Here is a 24,493-nt window from a genome sequence, read left to right as displayed (position 1 = left end):
GAAAACATGAAATAATGCTGTAAGACCATCAAAATTCTATGAACAAGGAACAGAATGATACAACTACCAGCTGCCAACCAATGCTACCACCCAGTAAGAAGGAGAGCCAACCAATGCTACCACCCAGTAAGAAGGAGAGCCAACCAATGCTACCACCCAGTAAGAAGGAGAGCCAACCAATGCTACCACCCAGTAAGAAGGAGAGCCAACCAATGCTACCACCCAGTAAGAAGGAGAGCCAACCAATGCTACCACCCAGTAAGAAGGAGAGCCAACCAAGGGACACAGCGCGGCACTGCATTCATGGTACAGACACGCAGCAGGCCTCTCCCTGGCCTGGAGACCTGGTGGAATTTGGGCGTGCTGGAGAAGGACTCTTTTTAATTCCTTCCCTATGCATCTCATTTTTAATGGGGGTGGGAGGAGTGTCTAGAAATGATGACCTCCTCTTGTCCCATCATTACACTGTGAAACAGACAACTTGCTTCGTTTCTTTGTTTTGTGGGTCCTCAAATTACTGAAGATAGTTACAGTCTCTCCCATATTCAGTCATAAGCCCTCACATTTCCGCTGGTGTTGTGAAGGGCAGAGACTCTGGAGATGATGAGGTGATGACATTTCATATGCAGACTGGACTGGAAAGCTTGGCAGGTACCCACTTGGTTGTGGTAGGTACAGGGAAAGGCCCAGTCAAGCCCTGTAGTGGAAGTTTTGGCTTTTTTAAGAACTCCGTTATGTTATGTAAACAGGTTTTTGTTTCAATCTTAAGTGTGGGATAAGAAGTTGCTTTTAATTTGTCCACAGATGATAACTGCCTCCAGGGAGCAGCTGAGAGAGGGGCGTGGTCTTTGCCAGATGGTAACAGCCCCATGCTGGCTTGGAGACGTACATGCTCTTTGCCAGCTGTAGGGTCCAATTCTGAGGATTCAGAGAGGGTATAAATATGAGAGTCCAGAGATAGAAGTGGCAAGCGCTTCGAGGAGAGGACGGACTTAGAGAAGGCTTTGAGGACATGGACAGAGAAAGAAGAAGGTTGCTGGTTACCTGGACTTTCGTATATCTGGACAATGAGATTGGAATTGCCCAAAAGAACCTGACCTGACCACCCTAACCACCAGGAACTAAGTCTAAAGAGGGGTACATCCCCTCTCCCTGCTAACCTTTCTTTCTCTAATCTAAGGTTGGAAGGGAGGCAGAGGCTTAAGTAACCCCAAATAAAACAGAGTTTAGAAACAGCACCTAACAGCCCCATGCTTAGAACCTATGAATGTTGCCTTATGTGGTAAAATAAACTTTACAGGTATAATTATAAATCTTACAGTGGGTCTGTCAGCCTAGAATTTGTAGGTGAGCTTGATGCAATCATAAAGGTTGAGGTTGGTGAAAAAGAGAAGCAGGGGAGGAAAACCTTACTGGCTACTTTTGGCTCTGAAGAAGTAGATGGCATGTTTTCATTGGCGTATGAAAACATGCAGCTGCCCCGAGAGCAGCACTGAACGTCACAACCCATTTGATACCCCTCTGTCTCCAAAAATATGTGCGATACTATTCATAACAGCAGCAAAATTACAGTCATCAAATAGCAACGAAAATAATTTTACAGTTGGGGATCACAACGAGAGAAAACTGTACTGAAGGGTCACAGCATTAGGAAGGATGAGAACCATTGCTCTGGGGCGTGTGCGGAAAGCCAAGAAACAAAACAATCCCTAGAACCTCCAGAAGAGACTTCGTGTCCACATCCTTATTAACCCAGTGGAAACCTGTTGGGAATTCTGCCCTCCAGAACCCCATAATAAATCTTCTGCAGTTTGAAGCCATTTAATATAAACCAATAAACATTTGTTTTAAAATTATTTCCTCCTATCTGCATTACAATTTCTAAGCATCATTTAACGAATTATGGCAAAAGGCAGCCTGAACATTACAAGATAACGCTCTGTTAACCGTGGTTCATAGGCTCAAATGCCATCTGGTATCTGAGGCTCACCAGTGCCTTACCCTAGGGAACCACACACTGAGTAAATGCATGCCAGACATGTGACCAAGAAATATGTGACCCAAGAATGTGACCAATACACTCCATTTGCCTCACATGAATGTGTTGAACGTAAATGTTCCAAAGCAATGAGAACAAATAACAAAATAAAAATTAAGGTTATGGGCTGGGTACTCAGCATGTCTTTTCAAAGCTTACAACAAACATTTTCAAGTTTTACCAAAATTTTCTACCGAATTCTACACGATATCTATTCTATTTCTGAAGCCACTCACTATATCCTATAAGGTAGCCAGTACAGCTCTTGTCCTTGATACATTTCACAGGTCTCATGTTCTAGATGAAAAGAGCCCAAGCATAAACACTTAAGCAGAAGACCTAGTTCTACCAAAAAATAAAAGCAAAATGCTCTTAGAGCATCAAGATAACCAGAATAGTAGACCCCTGTCGTTTTCTAACATTTATTAGTTTTATCAAATAATATGTTGACTGTGAAAACCTCAGTATCACAACATTCTTCTCGCTTTTAGATATCATTTATTTATTTCAGTCATTTCACATTTTTACTAGTCCTTTTTCTCTGATGCCGTTTGGCTGGTATTTATTCCTGCAGATACTGGGAACTTATGAAGTATATATTCCTGAATAATTTTACATAATTTAGCACACATTTACACATGACAAAGTAAAGGGACTGTAAAGAAAGTGAGGAACATAGTGAAAACATAAAGACTCTGCCCCTTGGTGTGTTCATGGTAGGACTGTAAAGAGAGTGGGGAACATGGTGAAAAACATAAGGACTTTGCCCCCTGATGTGTTCATAGTAGTTAGATTCAGGCAAGGCAAAAGGCTAAACACTAGACACCAATCACATTTGATCTGTGCTAAGGGTTCCTGTTGGAGGAGTGGAAACCATGAAAAGATACAGGCAGAGATGAGCCGGGTCTAAAACAAACATTCATTCTGCATGCAATGGAGAAGTCAAGAAAAGTTTCTGATGGAGCACCCAGCATGATAGGAAAGGGGGGCAAAAGGGAAAGGTCTAGAAGGAACAGAAAATCCCTCAGCAATGAGATGATTCTGTGTGAGCAGAGGGAGCTTGGAGCTAGAGGGGGAGGATGAGAAGTGGAAGATTCAAGAAAAACTCAACATACTCAAAACAATCACACAGCCAGGGGCTCCCGTTAGAATACCTACTAACACAAGTAGACCAGGGACTGAGAAGCACACAACTCAGTTGGAAATGACAGGTCCATTTGTCCCAAGAAACAGCTGTTTTGATAACTAAGGCTCTGGATCAACCATAAAGAAAGAGGTAGAGCAGCGCAAAACTGAAAGCCAGATGAAGCCGGCTCTTCTCAGCTAGGGAAGTCCCAGTGCCAGTCCAAAGGAAGTGGAGGGATGATGCAACCGAAAAAAAAAACAGTCCATCAACAGAAGATTTCAAACTTCTCACCTGTCTCCCCCAGCCCCCGGGGCCTGTAACAGTTAACTATGGTAGATGGAGGGATGCAGCTGTGGGTTGCTGCTCGCTTGTTTGTGGAAGTGGGTACTGTGAAGAGTGAACTGTCTGGAGTAATAAAGGGAAATAAAACTCAAAGCTTTGTAATGAAATTACAACTAAACAATCAATTCATAAAAGTGCACTTAAAAAAAATTAGTCCCTTTTATCCTAGAAAAAAATCATCACCAAGTGCAATTTAATAACAGTAGTATAGCAAAGTCTAACTGAAAAACATCCTAGCTGAAATCCTACTGACCTTAAAATAATGAATTCCAGAATCTCAAAGATGTGATAAACAGTTATCCATACATAGTGGAAAGAAAGCTAAGTGCCCATCCCATCAACGTAAGCATCTTAATTTAGTCAAATACTAAAAGCTGAAAACTAAGCCTTAAGTGAAAGACTTAAAGTGAACAGAACCCCAACCTGATCCCAACCTGATCCTGGATCATTAGACCAGACTCGGTCCTCTCTACTTGTTTAGGCCTAATGCACTGGACATGGGAACAGTGAAGTGACTACAACTTAAATAGTAAATATTAGACACCTGGCACCCAAATATTTACTAGTTATTTGCAAGTCTCATTTAAGAATCTCTCACCTCAGAAGTTTAAAACAATGTATTCTTTCATTAAAATGTAATGCAACCAGATAGATTGTTTTAAATGTTTTATCCTTTACATGTTTTAAAATAACTTACTGATGAAGAAAATGAAGATACAAACACTCTTCTAGAAATCGAGGTGACATTGGTCACACCTAGATGCATCTCACTTGACCAGCTGTCCTGTATTAGATGGATGGCATGGGACTGCGTGCACAAGGCCTTAAACATGCAAACTCTGACCAAAGGTCATAATTCACAGCTACAGTCTGATTTGGGGAAAAATGTTTTCAAGTATTACAAGAATTAACATTTGTGAAATATGGACCTGGACTCTCAGAACTCTCAGCAAAAGGGGAGGGCAGATTAAGAGTAAGACAGAAGAGAAGTAGTGGACAAGAAGACTGGATTGGACTGCAATTCCAGACAGAAGCTACAGTTGTAGGGAAAAGCAAAACCTCAGAGTTAGAAACAACACTGAAAGGAACTCATTTGCCATTTGCTTGTTTATCCTTTTAGAATCTTAATGCACTAGATTGGAGGAGTAAGTGTGGCATAATTTCTTCTGAAAATCAGGACTCTGAAACATCTCTCATTAACCCACTCCGGTTGGTTAGAAAGATCAACTTCAGCTGTATCTCACACACTCAACTATATTTAATTATTAATCTAAAACAGTGGTTCTCCGCAGAGGAAACATTTCTGCCTCCAGGGGGCGTTTGGCAACATTTTGGGAGATTAGAAACGTGGAAAAGCGATTAGCATCTCATGAGTGGAGGGCAGCATCTTTGCTGACCATTCTACAGCAACACGCAGCTCTAACCAAGTCCAAACCGTCTGAAGCCTGCAGAAGCAAAATTCTATTCTCCGAATCTTTCGTAGTTGTCTCATTAAAGATAAGTCGCCACCACCGGAGGGCTCATCTTACAACTGCTTCAAGTGTGGTGGATGACAAATCCAACTAAGAACTGTACTGCAGCCCCCTAGGACACTCAGAGCGGGGGCACTGAAACCACAGGAAAAAGATTTTCTAATCCTTTTATTTCACGTCTGTTGTAAGTCACCGAACTGGCCTCTACCTGGCTCGGGATCAAGTTGTGTCTGGTCTGTGGTCAATATTCTAAGAAGCCTTCGACCTCGTGGAAACACAGTATCTTTTGAATACAAAAACTCAGGTCAGTCCTATTTACAGAGAAAGATTTACGGGGGAGGCTGTGAAGGGTGGAAAAAAAAAAAAAAAAAAACACCACCCAGATCTTTAAAAATGCAAAGTTATTTCACAGTTTGCTTGCAAAATGACTCAGATCATTATTACTTTTAGTCATGCCAAGTTTGCTTCTTCTAAGCCTACTAGTAATGGAGAAAGAACGAAAGAGCCACCATCTTTCTGCAGTCGTTAAACCAATGAGACAGGAGCTTACTAAAAAGCAGTTTTGTGCAGTAATGTTTCTCTTTTATCACAACTGTGAGAAGAACGCAAGCCATCGCTGGAAGTGAAAATAAAGATTCTAAGAAACCTGTCATCTGCCTAAATACCTAGAGTGTGGGAGGAAAACAAACAAAAGGAAACCCTGACTCACAGATCTAAAAAGCCATAACCTGTGAATATATTTTCCTTATATACCGCTCAATCAAAATCGGGATTTACTCTTTTTTTTTTTTCCTTCCGTTCAAAAAACTGGAAGAAAGACCTGCACATAGGCTTTCAGCAAAACAGTGTTAAGAATGAATAAAAAAACCCTGATGTGCACCTGTCAAACCTCACTGGGGCAAGCACCGCAGTGGATGACCCTGCACTCTAGAACGAGCCCTTCGCACCTGTCAGGGCTGCGTTCACCCGCGAAGCATCTTCATCTACTATGGGAGCCAACGCGAGCCAACTTTGGTGGTTTCCATCCCCCACCCAGGCAAAATCCAGCACCCAGAGCAGCTCTCGTCCTTACGCAGGGAAAATCTCCCCGGCGCTCTCCTCCACTCACCGGGTCGCCATACGAAGTTGGCAGGTGAGACCACTGGGACCCCACGGAGGCCCCACAAAGAGAGCCCCGAGGCCACCCAACCCGGCACTCTCCCGGCGTGGGCAAAGCACAGCGCGCCACGACACCTCTCTCGGCGGGGTGTCCGCGGAGAGGGCTCTGTTGGGCTTCCCGGTCGCGAATTGTCCCTCATCCGCGGAGGGCAGAGCTCAACTTCAAGGCTGGGGTTCCCACGCGTCCCGCCGCCCGGCCACGCTCCAGGCTGCCCGTGGGGTCGCGCCCCAGTCCCCGGCGCGGCCGCCGCCCGCGCCGGCTCCCCGAGGTCCCCCGGCCTCGGGCCCCGTCCCCACCGCCGCGCTCACCCAGCAGCAGCAGCTTGACCTCGCGCGCCGCCTTCTCGCCGTCCTCCCGGAGGTTGCGGTCGATCATCTTGCTGCGCTCCACGGCCGCCTTGTCCTCGGCGCTCAGGGTGCAGCCCATGGTGGCCGAGCGTCGCCGCGCCCTCGGCGCCGGGGCCGGCTGGCAGCGCGGGGAGAGGCTGGCCCGGGAGGCGCCCCCCAGCTACGTCCTCGGCTCGGGCGAGCCGGAGAGACGGGGTCCGCGAGCCCGCACGCCGCCGCCGCCGCCGCCCCGGGCGGCCGTCCCCGCCGGCCACACTCCGCGATCCGCGCTCGCGAGTCCCCGCGGCCGCCGAGCTCCACCGCCGCCGCCGCCGCCGCCGCCGCCGCCCGTGGCCGAGCCGCAGCAGCGCACAGCCCGCGCGAGCTCGCCGTCCGCGCGCCGCCGCCGCCGCCGCCGCCGCCGCCGCCGCGGCCCCGCCCATGCCCGCCCCGCGACCACTCCCAGCGCGCGCGCCCGCCGGCCCGCCCGCCCGCGCACGTGCCGTCCGACGGCGCCCCCTCCGACGGCCGCGCGCCCGCGCCAGCGCCGGCCCCGGGCGCTCCCCGCGCGTGCCCCCGGCGCTGCCCCGAACCTCCGCCCGCACCTCCGGCCCCGGCCCGGACCTCGCTACTCCCCTCCCCCGCCCCGGAGCCCGCTGCTGGGATCCGTGCGTACCTGCCCCTTAAGGGTGCGGGTGGGACGGTTGCCAAAGTTGCGAGGAAAAAAAAAGAGAGAGAGAGAGAGAAAGAGAAGCAGTCCTGGGCGTTTGAGCATGCCCGGCGCCTGTAGCCACGCAAGGGTTTGCAGAACGTGTGGGCTTGTGTGAAGGACCGTGGGAAATAGAGCGAAGTGAGCAAGGAACCGGGGCCCTGCGAAACCCGAAGGGGTAAGCACCCGAGAGCGAACTGGAAGGGAGCCTTGGAGCTGCCAAAGTCCGTTTCCTTCCTGTCGAGTCTTTCTTTTCCTCTAGCTTCCCCTTTGGTCTGTGCTCACCTTCCTTTTTCAGAAGGGAACGCTTTAGGAAGGATTTCTTCCCAACCCGACAGAACGTTTGACAGAGAATCAAAGAATTACTCTAAAATGACAAGGCCAGTAAAACACACCGAGTCTGCGCCCCCGTGGTAATGGATCGCCTGTAGGGCACGTGTAAGTTCCTTGCCAGGCTGTGTACCCGTGTTTATGACCGTGTTGTAACTCCGCTGCCAGTGGGCATGTCCTTTCTTTTTTCAGGTCTTAGCTTCCGTAATGGTAAATGAGCTGTTGATTGACAGTATATTCCCTCTTTCCAGGCCAAGGCCGAGGTGGCTTTTCACCCAGCACGAGGGGAGCAGCGTAGGCCTAATGTCTCAGCTCTCCCTGCCAGTTGCACTGCCGGTTTTAGAAGAAATGTTGACTAATTAGATGATGAAGCCGCTAGCAAAGAAAATGCCTTCACTGACGAGATAAAAAAAAAAAAATAGGAAATTGCTCTTTGGCTCCCGTTTGAAAATCTATTTTCTACAAATCGTTTGGAGAACTGGTGTTGAGTTTGAAGGTATGTCTGAGCTGATGATACAGGCACAATAGCTTATTTAGCTTCAGGTTGGAGCCCCTTGGAGCAGACAGAGCTTGTAGGTAACCAATTGTTAAAGAGTCAAACCTGCTGGGCACAAGGCATGCAATTTTAAGAACTGCCTCAGCTTTTCCTAGGATTTTTTCAAAATGGGACAAAAAAAACCTGCACGCTTTTATGATGCCCCTTCACCTACTCCCTCCTTTGTATTTCCTGACACTCTAAATGCTCATCAGGAATCTCAGAATTAAGGAAAGCAACATTCAACCGAGTGTGGGTGAGACCTTGGCAGCCATGAGTACTTCCTCTACGCTGCAGGCTCGTGCGGGGTCAGCAGCTCAGCCAGAGGGGAATCAATCGGCCCTGAGCGGTGGTGAAAACAACCGCACACCTTGTGTTCGGTGAAGTGACGTGGTAGAGAATCACATGAATAAAACCCCTTCCCTCTGAAGAGCTTGTCAAGAAGGTGAGGAGGTGAAATAAATGAACGTACGAAGTGAAGCCAAACTTCCAAGAGGATGTGCAGGAAGAACTTTTGAGGGAAGCGATAATTGGCAGGGACTTGAAGGAGTACGACCTGGGACAGGCTGCCAGTCAAAATATGGTGATCAGATGGCTTAAACAACAGGCATGTATTTCTCACATTTCTCAAGTCTGGGAAGTCTAAGACTAAGGGGCCAATCAATCCAGGGTACTCCGGTGAGGGCTTTCTTCCTGGCTAATGCATGGCCACTTCCCTAAGTGGAAGGAGTAGAAAGAGAAGAGGACCAGGAATGAGAGAAGGGGGAGATTTCTCTCTGGTCTTCCCCTCCTTATACTGTCATTCGTACCCCGCTTTCAGGACTCCATCTATATCTAGGTCCTTCCCAGAGGCTCTGTCTTCAGCTTAAGAGTACTGAAGAGGCATAGCATAGCATTCGGTCCAGAATGGGGAATATTTTGTTTATATAAAAATCTAAGTAAAAGATTAACAGGCAAACTATGCATAGCAGACGGCAATTACTTTATGATTGAAATGAAGTGTACCAGGATGAATGAAAGAGCAGGGAGCAAAAATTTAAAAGAACTGTAAATGTTAAGATGAAGAGTTGGACTTGAGTGCTAAGTGTGCCTACATTCTCCTGAGTCAGGTCATACATGTGCAAGAGGGAAAAGGCTCTTTGTAGCACATGTAAAACAAATGAGTTGCTAATAAGTGGATGACGTTAGTAAGCCAGATATGAGACAGTAACCATCCATCGGACTAATAACTTGTATAATTACGATGCTGCAAAACGTGATTCAACAATCTTCTCAAGGAGATGGCTCAGCCATTACTATAACATCTAATTTATAGAAAGTAAAGGAGCAAAGTTGGAATGACAATGGTTAAAACCTACTTCTGAATACTTGTTTTCCTTCAGAACATCATGGTTGTTTTAACAGCTATACTAAGACATAAATCACTTTACATGACGTCTCCCCGCTTGAAGTGTTCAACGCAGTGGCTTTTAATAGAGACACAAAGGTCTACCACAATGGCCATACCATTTGTAAAATGTTTTGCGACCCCTCCCCTCAAAAAAATCCCTCATCTTTTAGATTTACAGATCCCAAACTGAAACCATTTTTGTTGGAGATCATGTGAGCTTCTAAGTGAAGAATGGGAGGGGGGCGGGGAATACTATTGAGGTGATACAGAGGAGGTGGTGGTTAGAGCTAATAGTCACGGGACTGGGGGGGGGACGTATGTTAAAAAAAAATTAGCTGAGGTAAGAAGGCCTAGCCATTGTAGGTGGTAGCACTCAGGCATTCTTTCAGTATAAGAGTTAAAACACCATGACAAAGAAATTGGAATCGGGCTGTTTCTTGTTGTTGTTGTTTTGTTTTTGTTGTTGTTGCTTTTTAACTCTGGTTGAGGCCTACTACCACTTAGCCATCCCAAAATCTACAGGCGGCACTTTCCTTGTAGGTAGTTTCATTTTCATGATGGACCTTGCTCCACTGCAAAGTTCAGTCTCCCTCAAGGAGCTTCAGAGACAGTGGTCTCAAACAACAAGGTCTCTAAGAGGAGGTTATGGAGAATGAGAGACGGCATCATCAATTTATAGAACAATTTGTGAGTGCATGTAAATGTGAAGACATTCTGAAGGACTCAGGAATATTGGGACAATTTTAATTTCCCCAAACTAAAATGTGTTTGGGAGACTTAATTTCCTGCTGGAGCTAGTAAGTCCTTGATGGTGAAGCCTGGGAGGCACAGGTAAAAGAGGTAGATTTAAAATAATAATAATAATAATAATAATAATAATAACAATAATAATAATAAAGGGAAGATGAATGTCATTTTTAAAATGTCATCTAGAACATGTATAGAGAGAAAAAAAAAAACAATGTCAAAAGTGGGGTTGAGGAATAGGCATTAAGGCAGTAACCAGGTATTCTTAAGGTGCTTCAGAGTTCTGTCTTCAACTTCATACATGTCTTTAAAAGTTTTAGCCCCTTCTAATTGCAGTATCCTTGTCTGTAAACACAAATGTGGTGAGTTGGATCATCTGTAAGCTTCCAATAATTGTGGATTTCCATGAGGCTGTCATTTTAACAGGACAGATGGTTGACAAATACATAAAAGCTTTTTGATATGTTTTTTATGCATAGAAGCCTTACCATGCAGGACCACATGGAGAGTAAATGCTGGCACTGTGGCAGCTGAATGAGGTGGTGCGGAAATTTCACCCACAGAATTTGGTGGGCATGTGGGGTATGTGGAAATGTGGGCTTAGGAGTTTTTACTTTCTTTCAGCAATGACTCTTCTTAAGTGCTTACAAGGGGGTGGAAAAGATACTCTTATGGCGTGAAAGGAAAAACATGGCTACCTTATTTGCTGATCGTACCTCTGATCCTTTTCATCTCACTTCTGGGACATATTCACCATCATTTTTTCAATCTAACAGAACTCTTCTATCCATTGACCAACCATATGCCACTTTCCTGCCCCTCCTGCCTTGCCATGAGTTAATTTCTCTCTTTGATTTAAACTCCACCTTTTATCTGGACAAGTGTTCTTTTGTAGTCTACCTTTCCCACCCCCTCCCCAACCCCCCCCAAAAAAAACTCCATGATTGTATTAGACAGGGAAAACTTGAATTTCAGCTGACTCTAGCCTTTGCCTGTTTGTATCTGTACCTGTTAAAAACAAGTTTCACTGGAGAAAAACAATAATTGACAATGCTACTTTTCTTTCTTTTTTTGTTAAAATGTTTTTTTTTTTCTCATAGTGTAAGTGTTCAACTGTCAAAGGAGGAGTAAATCCTATAAACTTTCAATTATTCCCAGAGAAATATGACTAAACCAACATACCTCAATTCAAGATGTCTGTGGAAGTGCTCTCCAGCACCTCTGTGTTCACTCTTATCTAGCACTGCTTTGCTACCCAGTAACAAGAGTCAGTCTTTTAAAATGCCAGTGTTGCTTATTTGCTCTGCATCCTGGAGAACATTCTATCAACATTTCTTGTGGGATGGGGAGACCTTTCAGGACAGGGTTTCTCTGTGTGCCCTTAGCTGTCCTGGACTCACTTTGTAGACCAGGATGGCCTCAAACTCACAAAGATCCCCCTGCCTCTGCCTTCCTAAGTGCTGGGATTACAGGTTTGCACCACTATGCCCGGGTCTGTCTACATTTCCTGAGATTCCTTACAAGATTTTACTTGATGCACGATATCCATTCATTTCAGCCATAATACTGTCTACCTTTCTCCTCTTTTCTCTCCACAGTTCAGCCTCACTGACCTTTAGGTTATTGCTTGAACTTTCCAAATGCATACCTTCACTGAGCCTTTGCACATACACCCTATCCAACTAGCACATTATTCATGTAGATAGCTGCTTGACTCATTCTCTTATTTCACTCAAATCTCTGTTCAAGTGTCACCTTATCTGATAGGAAATTACCTCTGTCCACCCAGCCATCCACTCTTATTCCTTTACTATGCACTATAATTGTATTATAACTCTTATCATATAGTGCACATTTTTGACATTGCTTATCACCTATCTTCTCTCTCTTGAATATGCATTCAAAAGAGTAGAGGCTGTCTCTTTCATTTCCTGTTTTGTGTCCAATACCTTCAATAGAAGAAGCTGTACTAAGAAGCTAAATTCAGGAATAGAACCCATTGCTTAATTCATTGAAAATATTAATTAGAGACTCCTGATAGGCTCAGAGCCATTTCTTATCACTGGAATAAGGAGGATAATAAGACAGGTAGCAGTAAAAATAATGGCAGTTGAAGGAGGAGGATATTTTTAAAATATGTAAATAGGTCAATTAAATGAAATAAAATAAGAATAGTATAAGTGCTATGATTATGATAAAACCACTTTTTACAAGAATGCACCAGCTCTGAAGAACAGACATCAAGACTGAGATAAATGTGATCCTGGTTTGGAGAAAGTATGTAAAAACAGACAGAGAGACTTCAAAGGGGAGCAGCACAGAAACACGGAGAAAAAAGAAAAGAAAAGAAAAGAAAAGAAAAGAAAAGAAAAGAAAAGAAAAGAAAAGAAAAGAAAAGAAAAGAAAGGCCTAAGAAACCTCTTCTCAACCTGTACAGATATTGCTCTCCAAAGGAATCATGCATTGGGCAGAAAGGAAAAAAAAAAAATGGCCAGGATTTTGTGTCACAATCATACTCAGGCTCGGGTTGTGGCAGACGGTTAGAAAGAAAGACTTAGTGAATACATGACATGAATCTACAGATATGGCAGTTGGAGCTGTCAGCCAATCACAGTCCCTGCACAGTTGACCTGAGTCATGAATGAACCTCAAGGGCCATTCAAAGAGTTAGCCAAGGAGGCAATTTGGAAGTTTCAGCCCAGTGTGCAGGAATTACAATACATATGGACTAAGAACTGGATAACAAGAAGAAACAAGAGTTGAGTGGAAAGATTCTGCTGTCTCTGGCAGAATGCAACATCAGTAGGCTGGAGCTAAGGTTATCCTGATGAAGGAACCTACTAAATGTCAGATCAAATGAAGTACAATGGTGAGAATGCAGTAAAAATGCAAGAGGGACACGGGCTGCAAGGTAGGCAGAGGCCAGATCTTGGGAACCTGTGGAGATGATTCCAAGAGGTCAAACTTTACTTTAAGGTACTTCTCTATTCATCCTAATTTGATGTCTGTGACTGTTTCTTCTTTAAAACGGAAGACACCAGAAGGGTTGTGATGATTAAATAAGATGATGTGTAAACTTTTTCCATCATATGCTTATGATTGCAATACAGTTACTGAGATCAAACTAAGACCAAATTAGATAAAGAGACAAAGACGGAAGGGACAGTGATGGGCTTTGAGGACCAAGATTAAGAGGTATGAATAAGATCTAACCAGGAGAAAATATTTGATAGCCAAATTCAGGGTGAAATATCTGCTTGTAGTTTGATACATATGGACTAAGAACTGGATAACAAGAAGAAACAAGAGTGATAAAATTAGATGTATGTGCATGTCATTCACATTTCACTTTCTGTGTGTGTGTGTGTGATTTTCAAGTGTGTATTCCTGTGTTCTGTTTGTTTGACTTCACCAAAATTTCAAAAGTGCTGTTCTAATTAAGAATCCAGCCAGCTTTTGGCCAGGCTCATCCATGGCAAAGGCGAGCTTCTAAAGAAGAGAGACCTGTCCTGGCTTTATAGCAGTCTGTTTATTTACTACATCGGATTTAAAATTATCTCTGTTGACACTTCCTCCTCTGTTTGTGCTTCCTGCGGGCTCAGCTGAAAGAAAAACAGCTTTTTTCTTTCTCTGCGGGAGTTCTGGTGAAGCTACAAGGCTGACATGTGTGTCTCTTGTTCAGCTCAGCAGGGACTGTGTGACAGAAGGTCTGGTGAAGGACAGAGAATGGAGATAGTCCAAAAGGAGTCTATGAAGAACCCAGAGCATTTCTGTCCCAATTATTGTTGCTGGCAGCATTATTCCACATACAAGTACTAAGAAATGTAGAAAGCATTTGTTGAATATCAACACCTCATTAGGCTACATATGGAATACGTTTTAGGCTACATATGGACTAAGGGGAGGGAAAGACATTTTATATTACAGTTAAAAGACATAAGCTCTTCCATTCTCCACAGGGTGCATAGACTCAACCAAGACATCTGTGGGGGTTCCTTTCTGACGATGCTCCTGGGTGGGCATATGAGTTACACACCTTCCTGTGTTACAGTGTTCATCTCAAGCCCAAGCCCCACACTGGTCCACAGATCTCTAACTCTATTTCATCAGGAATGTTCTGAATTGAATGGTCCTACATCATCATTTAGTATTTTTTTTTCCCCTCTTTGGCCTAGTTTTAAGATTCCCTTTGGTCAAATTATTCTTTCTTGGGAATGAAGGACAGTCACCTATCCTAGCACTGGTTAGACAGTTGAGCTCCAACAAATACACACCAAGTGAGTGGGGGAATAAATTAAATATAACCTTAGTGGTTTCACTAAAAAGCACTGAAAGCCTTTAATTACGGGAATGAGTTTTTGGAGCCTGCTACTAAAGCATTGCTACCTCAGTTGGTTCTGTAACTGTTGGAATATTTAAAGGGGGAGGTTCAGTGCAATAGCATAGCCCAGGAGACTGTGTCCGCTCTGCTTGATCTCTACTCTGAGGCTCCTTTGCAGTTAGACTTCAAGCTAATGATTGTCTGAAGTTTCCTCATCTGTCAATAGCTAACTGGATCTGTTGTGATTTCTGGAAAGCCCCGGGTGGAATATAAAAAATGAAGTTTTTAAAAGTTGTTTACCTTTTCTGGCCATTCTGAGTGGAATAGGCTCTTCCTCTGCTTCTGATCTAACACACATTCCTTCTGTCCCAGGTGAATTTGGTCATCACATGTAGAATTTACAGAAACACACACATGTGTGTACACTCCCATATGCAATTTGAGTGTGCACACGCATATGCAATTTCCTCATTTAGAGAATGTCTACAGAGAAAACAAATTCTACAAAAACTAAAAATGACATGGCATATTTATTCTATCCTGAAAACTGTGGGACAGAGCTGAAGAGAGAGATGGCTCAGCAGCTAATAGGAGGCAATACCCTTACAGAAGACCCAGGTTCAGTTCCCAGCACCCACATGGCATAGCTCCTGGAGCCCCAGCTCCCAGGAGAGCTGATGGCTCTTTTCACTGTAGGAAACTAAAGTTATGTACATATGTGCACACACACACGCGCGCACATGTGTGTGTGCACATTTCGCGCTCACACACGTAAAAGTCTTTAAAATGAATAAAACAAATAGGAGATGCTGCTGGAAAAGACTTTACTCTAGAGAGATCTCTGTCATTCTCTCTACTCCAAGCAGATTCTTTGTCTCCGCCTTCCAACACTCCTCTGTGCCTTCTCTTTGCTCCCCAGTAGCCTCAGGAAGAAGTCCAGCGCATTAGTTTTCTGCAACAGAGAATCCTAACCCTCCTTTGTTCTTGTAATTCCACTGGTGTAGTCGCCCTCAAGATCTCCCTTCTCTTTCAAATCCTTTGTCAAACTATCTTTTTTCCCCCTCTCAAAGAAAATAGCTGTATCCCTCAGAGAAATTCTATTTCTATTTGATAGCATACTCCTTTTTCTCCCACTCACATAGGAGAGTGTTTCGGAAAGGTACAGAGAACACTGGATACATAAAGAAGTCATATTCAGCAGTGCATCTTCAGGGGAAGAGGCTTTCTTCTGGAAAAACAACAGTCTTCGTCCAGCTGTTATTTCATTTCTGTTAGCCTTGATCATTTCTAATCGAGCATGCCAGTTTCCTTTAGGATCTGTGTTTGTAAATGAGAGACCAGACCAACATCCGTACATGGCTGGTTTAGCAAAACGCATCCTGTGGATCTGTGGGAAGCTGTACCGTTTTCACTTATGAACAGGCAAAAAGGATCTGACTTTAGTTTTTTGGTTTTTTTTTTTTTTTTATGCTTTGGACAGAGAACAAATAAAGGAGATGAAAGGAGAAGCAATTGGTTCCAGTTCTTTCATGAGAACTTGATGTGTCCTTGGTTTCAGATACCAGGAAATAGTTCTGTGTCCTTACCACATTATCCTCTGTCCACCTTTTGTTCCCCATCAACTAATTTGAGTTGATTTCTATTGCTTGAAATCACTCCTAATTTGAGATTCCTAATATGAGACACAGTAACAAAACGAGGGCTTTGTTGGAGTTGTTATTGTTAAAATTGCTCTAAGCTTTCAGGAAAACCGATTTTTCTCTTTCTCTCTATCCCTCTATCCCTCCTGTCCCACCGTCCTCCCAAGATATAGTTATATATTTCGCCTCATTTGTTTCTCAAGACAGTTGTGTGAAGAAAATAATGTGGGATTTATTGTCCCCATATTATAGGTGAGGAGATTGACTTTCAGAGAAATTAATTGGCATGACCTTGGTTATGTAATCAGCAGTGGCAGAGGCATAAAAAGAGGACAGAGCTTCTGAGTTTGCTCCAGAGAGAATTTGGAGAGGAGCGCCTTATCAAGTGAACTTTCTACTTGTGTATATGAAGGGTTCCCACTTGAATGTCAACATGAGTCCTCCCTGTTTATATACATTCGTGAAATTATAGTAGAATTCCAATGCAGGACTGTGGGAGCCAAAATCATTTAGTGCCAGAGTAAAAGAGTTCTATTGTTGCATTTATACAGTAAGCAACATAACAGCATCCATCTTGATGTACACCAGCAGCATGGAGTTAGCTACCATTTTGCCAACGGCATGACCAAGCCCCTTTGAGAAAACAAAGTAATGCAATACTTCGCTAAATGTGGTGTGCCAACTGGAGTTAACTGGACAGTTTCTTAAATAATGATGTATATTATTATAGAGTCATTATATGGATTAATCTATCTTAGCATAGGAATCCCTTCCCCCTTCCCCAAAGAGCTAAAACCACATTTTTTCAAACTGTGCTTCAGCATCTAAGTCCCTAAACACAGACTCTGCATCCCGAGGTCTATCTGACTCATTACTGGGTTTCAGGGAATATTGTCTTTGGGGCCTTGTCCCATATATTATGACTGGATTTCTATGAAACAATAACCGGTTCAAAGTTCGAAAGCCTTTTGTGGTAACTTTAAATATATATTTTTTTTTCTCTCAAAATTATAACATAGGGAGATAAATAAAACAAAGTTACAATGACACATGTGTATGAAAATGCAATAATGAAGCCAATTACTTTGTATACTAACTTAAAACTTAATTTGCAGAAAGTATTTCCTTTTCTATATCTGTCATTTTCCTTATACTAAACATTAAGTTTTACAGTATGGAAATGTAACAGTAGCCTGAGATTTTTTTTTTTTTAAAGTCAATATTTCGACAATATGTTGACTCTATAGTACTAAATTTTTGAGCATGTGGTACAATGAAAGCACAAGGAAAGACAATCCTATTCACCTTGCTTCTTCTACTATGAGAATACTACTTTGTAGAGACACTGTCTTAGATTCTTGCCACCTGCTCAAGGTCTTCATGAAATGTTCCGGAAAGTTCTCCATTCCATATCTTTGCAACCCCCTGAGGGATCCTAGATGGGTGACATGAGCTCAGACGTGACACACGCTTTCTCAGGAAATCAGTGGAAGGGTACCTGTCCATATGTCATTGTCTTCTCAAGTTGCACGTATGGTATCTTCCCAGAGGCAGGCAAAATGACAGAAATAGGCCGTAGATTACAGCCCCTTATGTCCACTAGCTTGAATTAATTTTTCGTTTTGGAGAATAACATTGTATTTGCTTACATTTATTTTTTAAAGTCTTCTTACAAAGGTGATGTACTAGTGATGTTTTCAGAAAATTAGAAAAAAATCTGAGCATTATAAAATTATACTGTTGTTGGAAATCATCATTATGTGTTTCATGTAATTATTTATTCTTTCTATAGAAATAAAGTTTTTTTTTTTATTCTATAAAAATGATTTTCAAAACATTTCTCCTGGATTCCTCAACTTCTTGACCATTTGCTACAGAAGACACTTGGTTTTTATAACCATCCTTGAATAGTAAGTGTGTCTTTTAAATTCTGGTTCCCAACATTGTATAGAAAGTAAAAGATAAAGTACTCTTTTGACATTCACTAATAAACAATGTAATCCTCCACAGAGTTAGATAATAAGCAATCACTCCAAAAGCCTAAATATATCTCTATTTATTGCCTTCCAAAGATGATTTTGCATTATTGCTAAGTCAAATAAATAGTTTATTATTAAAAATAATCTATTTTAAATGTGAGTGTGTAAGTATAGGCATATATTGAAGACTCATCCAATAGAAAAAAATATAAACTATTTATACAATTTAAAATCTCATTGTCACATTAGAAAAACTGAATACCTTAAATATATATGTAGTATATTTTATTTATTCAATTATATCGAAATATTGCCATTTTAACATGAAACCCATGAAAACATTATTAAAATATTTAATATTTTTTCTATATTATTTGCAAAATCCATTTAAGATACATCGCTATATCTTACAATTTTAGTAATTAAAATGCCATGTAGCCAAGGTGTTGTTTACATGAAAAATATTACTCATTGTTTTAGCTTTAATTTAGTTTTTTCTATAAAAACCAAAGATAAAATAAAAGCTAAATTTAGTCCCTAATTTGTACTAGCCATATTTCATGTATTCAATAAGTATATTTAGATCTCCATAGCAAAACTTGTGAATTGCACAATATAATTCAAATTAGACTCAACCAGGTAAAAGGAGTTTAGGTATTCATAGACTGTTTTTTAGTTAAGTCATAGTCAAGTAAATATGAAGAGATTTCTCTCCAAACTGAATTCTCTTTAGCTGTTTGGTACTGTTTCCTGTCTCCTAGGACCTGATTTTTGTTTGGTTTGGTTTTTACTTTTATTTTTTCTTGAGTTTTCTGGATGATTTTGGTTGTTGAATCTAAATTCATCTTGTGTTATATTGTGATGTCATTCAGTTTCACAGTGTTTTTTCTCATCTGCATTATATATAGACTATCTAGTCAAACTGTTGAGTCTGTATAAATAATCTACTCATTTGACACGTATATGTCAGGCTGTTATATGGCAAGTGTTGTATGTGTAGATACTCGTCTAGGGCTAAGAAAACACAACACTAGTCAGGTGTGGTGGTATATGCCTGAAGTGCCAGTACTCAGGGAAGCAGAGACAGACAGATCTCTGTGAGTTTGAGGCCAGCCTGGTCTAGAAAGCAAGTCCAGGGCGGCCAACACATAGAAAATGTCTCAAAAAGCAGTAGTAGTAGAAGAAGAAGAAAAAGAGAAGAAGAAAAATACAATACTGACACAGAAAATCTCTGTTCGTGAATAACATCCATTTCAGTAGACAGTCAGACCAAACGATGTCAATAAGAAAGTAAATAAAATATTTTGGCATAGGGAGAAGACAAAGATTAGTTGGCAGAAGCCATTTTGAATACTGTGGAGGAGGAAGCAGGGGAAACTCTTCAAAATGGAGGAATTTGAGATGAATTGTAAAGATGAGGCTGGTCAAGGCAGGTGTGGAGGAGGAATGTCGGCACAGATCCCCGAGAGCAGATGGAAGGCCAGGTGGGCGAACTGCAGAATCGTGACACATCTGGTGAGGAGGACCTACCAGTGTTGCAGAGCTCAATGGAAGCTGGATTATGGCTGCAGAAAGGTTCACTGGAAACAATTTACAAAGAAGAAGCAGAACAATGTGCAAAACTGATGAGTTGCTAATGCTAGCAAACCTGATAGTTAATAATCTTGTGGTACATCAGGAAAGACAGGAGGATGATTCAGAGTAGGGCGTGGCTGTTCAGAGATCAGCATGCACTGTGATCAAGTGGATGTCAGATAAGGACCAAGAGTGACTTCTCCAGAGTTTTCTTTCTTTTCTGACTGAATGTTGGCAGTCCTATTTCATAAAATAGAAAAACAACGACAGGTTGTATTAGCAGAGAGAATTATCACTGTATCTTGACCATTTCAGCCCAATTAAATATTTAGTTTAAGATGTCAGGGAGGCTTTTGAACACATGAGTTCTAAATTTTTATTTTACAGCAGGAGGAAAGGGCTCCCAAAGAGAATTCAGGCTTAGGAGGCCTGGAAATACTACCCAGTGCTATAGCAAAGCAAGGACAAAAAGAAGATTTGGCTAGTTGTAAATGAAAAGAATTGTGGGATCACAAATAATAGGAGGCCTCATCTCAGAGAATGAGTTTGAGGTGACAGTGAAAATAGAGGAAAATACAAAGGTCAAGGAGCTTAGAAGGAAAGTTTCCAGAGCAGCGTTGCTAGCACGTGGAACGCTATGGAAAGGCCAAGCAGGTAAAACATGGAGAAATTCTGTTAGAACAGGTGACTGTTAGAATTGGTGACCTTAGTGGAAAGGACAATAAATTAAATGTGTGTGGATCAATTGATTAGTTCAATTCAACAAAACCAGGACAAAAAAGCAAAAACATCAAAAAAGCTGCGAAGAAAAAAGGGGGCAAAAGAACAGGACAATAAATGACAGAGATGAGAATTGCAGAATCATTTTAAAAACTGAAATTGTAGAGATTGTCTGTGTGCACGGGGGAACAGATCTGACGAGAGAAAGTGACTTTGTGCACGTATGAGGTAGGATTACTGCAGGAAGTGTGAGGTAGTTCTGCAGTAGTGCTCAGTGAGTAATGAGGCCTGTGCAATGAGCTAAGGGCTAGAGCTTGGGATGAGTGAAGACAGGCACATGACAGAGAGCTGAGTAACAGCTTACTGGAGTAGAGGTGGTGAGATACAGTCTCACCTGGAGCAAGAGCAGGATGCCTGTGTTGTGCACTGTGAGTGAGTGACTTTTCAGGGCCTGAAAAGTTTAAAGGGAGCGCCATGAGTAGTGCAACTTATATTTTCAAAGGAAAAAAAAAAAAGGCTTCCTGTTAATTTTAGAGTTACTTCTCTAGTAATTGTAAGAATCTAGTTGGCCCTGGTTTCCATGCAACTCGTTCATTGCCTGTTCTGTGTTTAGTTATGTGGGAAGTACTGGATTTTTCTGTATGTAGTCAAACCCAGCTAAACTGCAGCAAATGCCGAAGCGTCTTCAGAGCAGGTGTTGAGAATCCCTCAGACGAAACTGGGATTTAGATGCACACATACATGTCTGATCATTTAAAACATGCGGTGCCCCTGCAAGACTCTGCCTCACATATATTGCGTATTCAAATACGAAAATAGACACATGCAAAAAAAATCTATTTAAAAATAGCCAAGAAATGACTAAGATAAATTAAGCTATAGCATAAGCTTAGCTCTTGAAAGGAAAACACAGAAATGTGGGCTTTAATAATCATGCATGATTATGCTAACAGAGAACCTAATTAGTGCTAAGGTGTTATTAAATGTCCTAGTTAATAAATCAGGATACTGTATCATCACAAACAAGATTAAAGTTCTAAAACAGTCCACCTTTTAAAGCGCAGGCAGATTCTAACAGATACTCAGAAGCCTGAGAGAGGAGAATGCAAATTCCAGGCAAGTCTGGGCAACATAGTGAGATGCTGTTTCAAAATTAAAAAAAATTAAAGAAAGGGAGAGAGGCTCTGGGCTATACAACTCAATGGTAGATCTCTTGCTTGTTATAAGCAAGGCCTAAATTTCAATCCTCAATACAGAAAAAGCTAATTTTACATAACACATGTCAAACTGTATTTTGTTTCTTTGTCTATTATGTATGAGTGTTTTAACAACACTTATGTATGTGCACCGTATCTGTACAATGACCAAGGAGATCAGAAGAGAGTGTAGGATTCCCTGGAACTAGACTCACAGACTGTTGTGATGCTCTCTGTGAGCATTCCTAACTTTTGGACCATTTAGTTAGCCCCTCAAAGTACATTTACAGCTGGCGCACTATAGGGACTGTGATATCAGAATAAGTGTTCACGCTTGTCCACAAGTTAATGTTTGTATGATGAATCAAATAAATCAATATGAATGTGAGTGTATTAATTTTTTTAGTTCTTCAGTGCCTTTAATTCCAGTAGGTTTATTGTTTAGTTGAATAATATATTATGTTTACTGGGTAAATGGTATTATAAAATCATCTTTCTATGTTTTCTTACTGAACTTTTCATTGATCAGCAGCGTATCAAGGATAATTAAAATGTAGAGGTTTTTTGTTTGTTTGTTTGTTTACTACTTGGTAACAGTCCATCAAACCAAAGCAACAGTAGAAAATGCTTATATCTCCTCCGTACACTCCAGATGACAATATTTAGGAATTCAGATGAGTATAACCAAACCCTTGCTAAGAGCAAGATCCCAATCCAGTCATCTAGGATACATCCCTTTCATATAGCAATAGTGTCAAACTTACACTTCATTACATCATTTGTTCTCTCTTACACCACGTGGGTTCTGAGACTGGAACTCAGATCAGCAATCAGCAGGCTTGGGATCACGTGCCTTTTCCCACGGAGTCCAAAGGTTGAACTTCCAAACTGAATTTGTAACATTGATACAGTTGTCTAAAAGACAAATGTTTCACCTCTAAATTTTTCACTTCTGGTATCAGTTTGGTCTCATAAGTTAATGAGAAAAATATCCTTATGTTACCTGAATCATTTATCATGTTTGCTTATTTGAGCATCTAATGGTGCTTACATAAAAATGGCATCAGAGCTATTTATTTCTCACACTCTTTATATGAGCCAAAGAAAAATTTGGAATTGAAGTAAGTTAAATTATTTCAAAAGAATACTTGTGATATAAATGAAAACTCACGCTTTAGAAAATAGAGAAAAAAAAAAGCAATTGTGTGAGTGATATTGTCACTAAGAAAATCCCTGTGGGGACACTTCTCATCTATGGATGTACATGTAAGTGTATGGCCATGAAAGGCATCTTCCTTCTATTGCTTTCTCTCTGCATTTTTTGAGACAGGCACTCTTACTGAACTTGTAACTCACCATTTTAGCCGAACTGACTGGTCAGAAACCCTCCTGAATCTGCCTGTCTACACACACACACACACACACACACACACACACACACACACACGAGTGCCCTGAGGTTATAAAGTTCATGCTGCTATATGTTTGTTTTTGTTGTTGTTGTTTGTTTTGTTTTGTTTTGTTTTGTTTTCCCCAGCTAGCTTCTTAGAAAGTCTCTGGGAATCCCAATTCAGATCTTTATGCTTGCACAAAAATAGTTGTTCACGGAGCTATATCCCCAGACTTTGGAATATTCTTTTGAGAGTAATTAGAGATTACATGTTTGAAATAGCCAGAAAACTAATATAGGTTAAAAATATAAAACTATAAATTTTGAAGTAGTGATTGATTTGTGTACTCTTCTAGTCTCTATAGTGAGTTATAATCACAAAGTTTTAGTGAGTTCATATTATCTGTCTACTTTTTTGAAAAGTGAATGCAACTGTTTTTTCCTTAAACATGATTTTCATGTTTTGAATTGACTTCCATGCTCAAGAAGTCTATTTTACAATATGAAGCTTTAATGAACAATAAATATGTTTACAATTACAGTATTCAGTAAAAGATAGCATTATTGTGACAAAAGAATTTAAAGTGATTTTCTGTATTCTGATGCAGCTGAATTTTATATATCTGTCTTCTTGTTCCTCTGCTGACCTTGCTGACTGGTCACCACTGGTTTTGTGCACATTCCAGGATGTGGCCAGTTGCCACACAACTGACTCTCCTACCAAGTGTCTGGCAGAAGCTGCCACTTCAGAAGCGTCCCTGAGGACTGTCTGAGTGTCTAGCACTGCCTGGCCCTCGCTGCTCAGATGCAGGTGTTGTGATTTTGTCAGCGAGCCTACTGAGTGCTCTTCATCAGAAGATCTCTATTGAGAGACTCAGAAAAAGGTACATAGTTATTGAAAGTTGTACCTAATAAATAATTACATACTGGCCATATGACAGCAGAAATACAAAGGTTTTACCTACTGAACTCAAGATTTATCTTAATGGAAACACTGAGATTAATATTTTGATAAGAATATGAGAAATCCTGGATAAGTGATAAATAGGTATAGACAAAATCAGTTTGGGCCAATCTAGTGACTGATGTCATACACTCATGGACACACATATACACAAACACACACAAGCAACAGACTTCTAACTGGCCTTTCTCAGTCTGTTTACAATTCTTCCTCCAAAGGAAAGAAGGTAGAGAGGTGAAGGTGAAGAGAAAAGAAGAAAAGAAAAGCTATAAAATTTCTTTGTATCACTCAGGAGACAAGGTGCTATGAACAGAGAATGCAGTATTTGCTCTGTGAGTTTACATTGTCCGTGTTTGGATGTGATAGTTTAGTCATTATAGCCATCCAATATCTTTGGGTCATGATGACTTTCTCATTGTGACATTGCTTCAGACATGTTTTCTTCAGGAAGATGATGTACATATCTGCAAACACGAGTATCTTTTGCACTGACAATGAAATTTTTATTTTACAATTAATTGGCTTTCTGATTTT

At 41.5% G+C, this 24,493-nt stretch overlaps 1 protein-coding gene and 1 long non-coding RNA gene across 3 annotated transcripts in view; one reads left to right on the top strand and one right to left on the bottom strand.

Moving 5' to 3' along the window:
• Positions 1 to 6,820, bottom strand: part of Gnai1 (G protein subunit alpha i1) — an 80,983-nt gene extending 74,163 nt beyond the window's left edge. The window contains exon 1 of the mRNA XM_060374192.1: positions 6,446 to 6,820. Within this exon, the coding sequence (XP_060230175.1) occupies positions 6,446 to 6,563 (118 nt within the window). The 5' untranslated portion in view covers positions 6,564 to 6,820. The remainder of the gene's footprint in view (positions 1 to 6,445) is intronic.
• A 180-nt stretch (positions 6,821 to 7,000) lies between these two features.
• The window catches only part of LOC132649775 (uncharacterized), a 40,225-nt gene continuing 22,732 nt past the window's right edge, over positions 7,001 to 24,493 (top strand). For both annotated transcript variants that reach the window (XR_009588297.1, XR_009588298.1), the window contains exons 1-2: positions 7,001 to 7,610; positions 7,754 to 7,998. This is a non-coding gene — a long non-coding RNA (uncharacterized LOC132649775). The remainder of the gene's footprint in view (positions 7,611 to 7,753; positions 7,999 to 24,493) is intronic.

This window comes from Meriones unguiculatus, chromosome 21 (genome assembly GCF_030254825.1).
Source record: "Meriones unguiculatus strain TT.TT164.6M chromosome 21, Bangor_MerUng_6.1, whole genome shotgun sequence".
NCBI classification, from domain to species: Eukaryota; Metazoa; Chordata; class Mammalia; order Rodentia; family Muridae; genus Meriones; species Meriones unguiculatus.
This window is presented reverse-complemented; position numbering and strand designations above follow the sequence as displayed.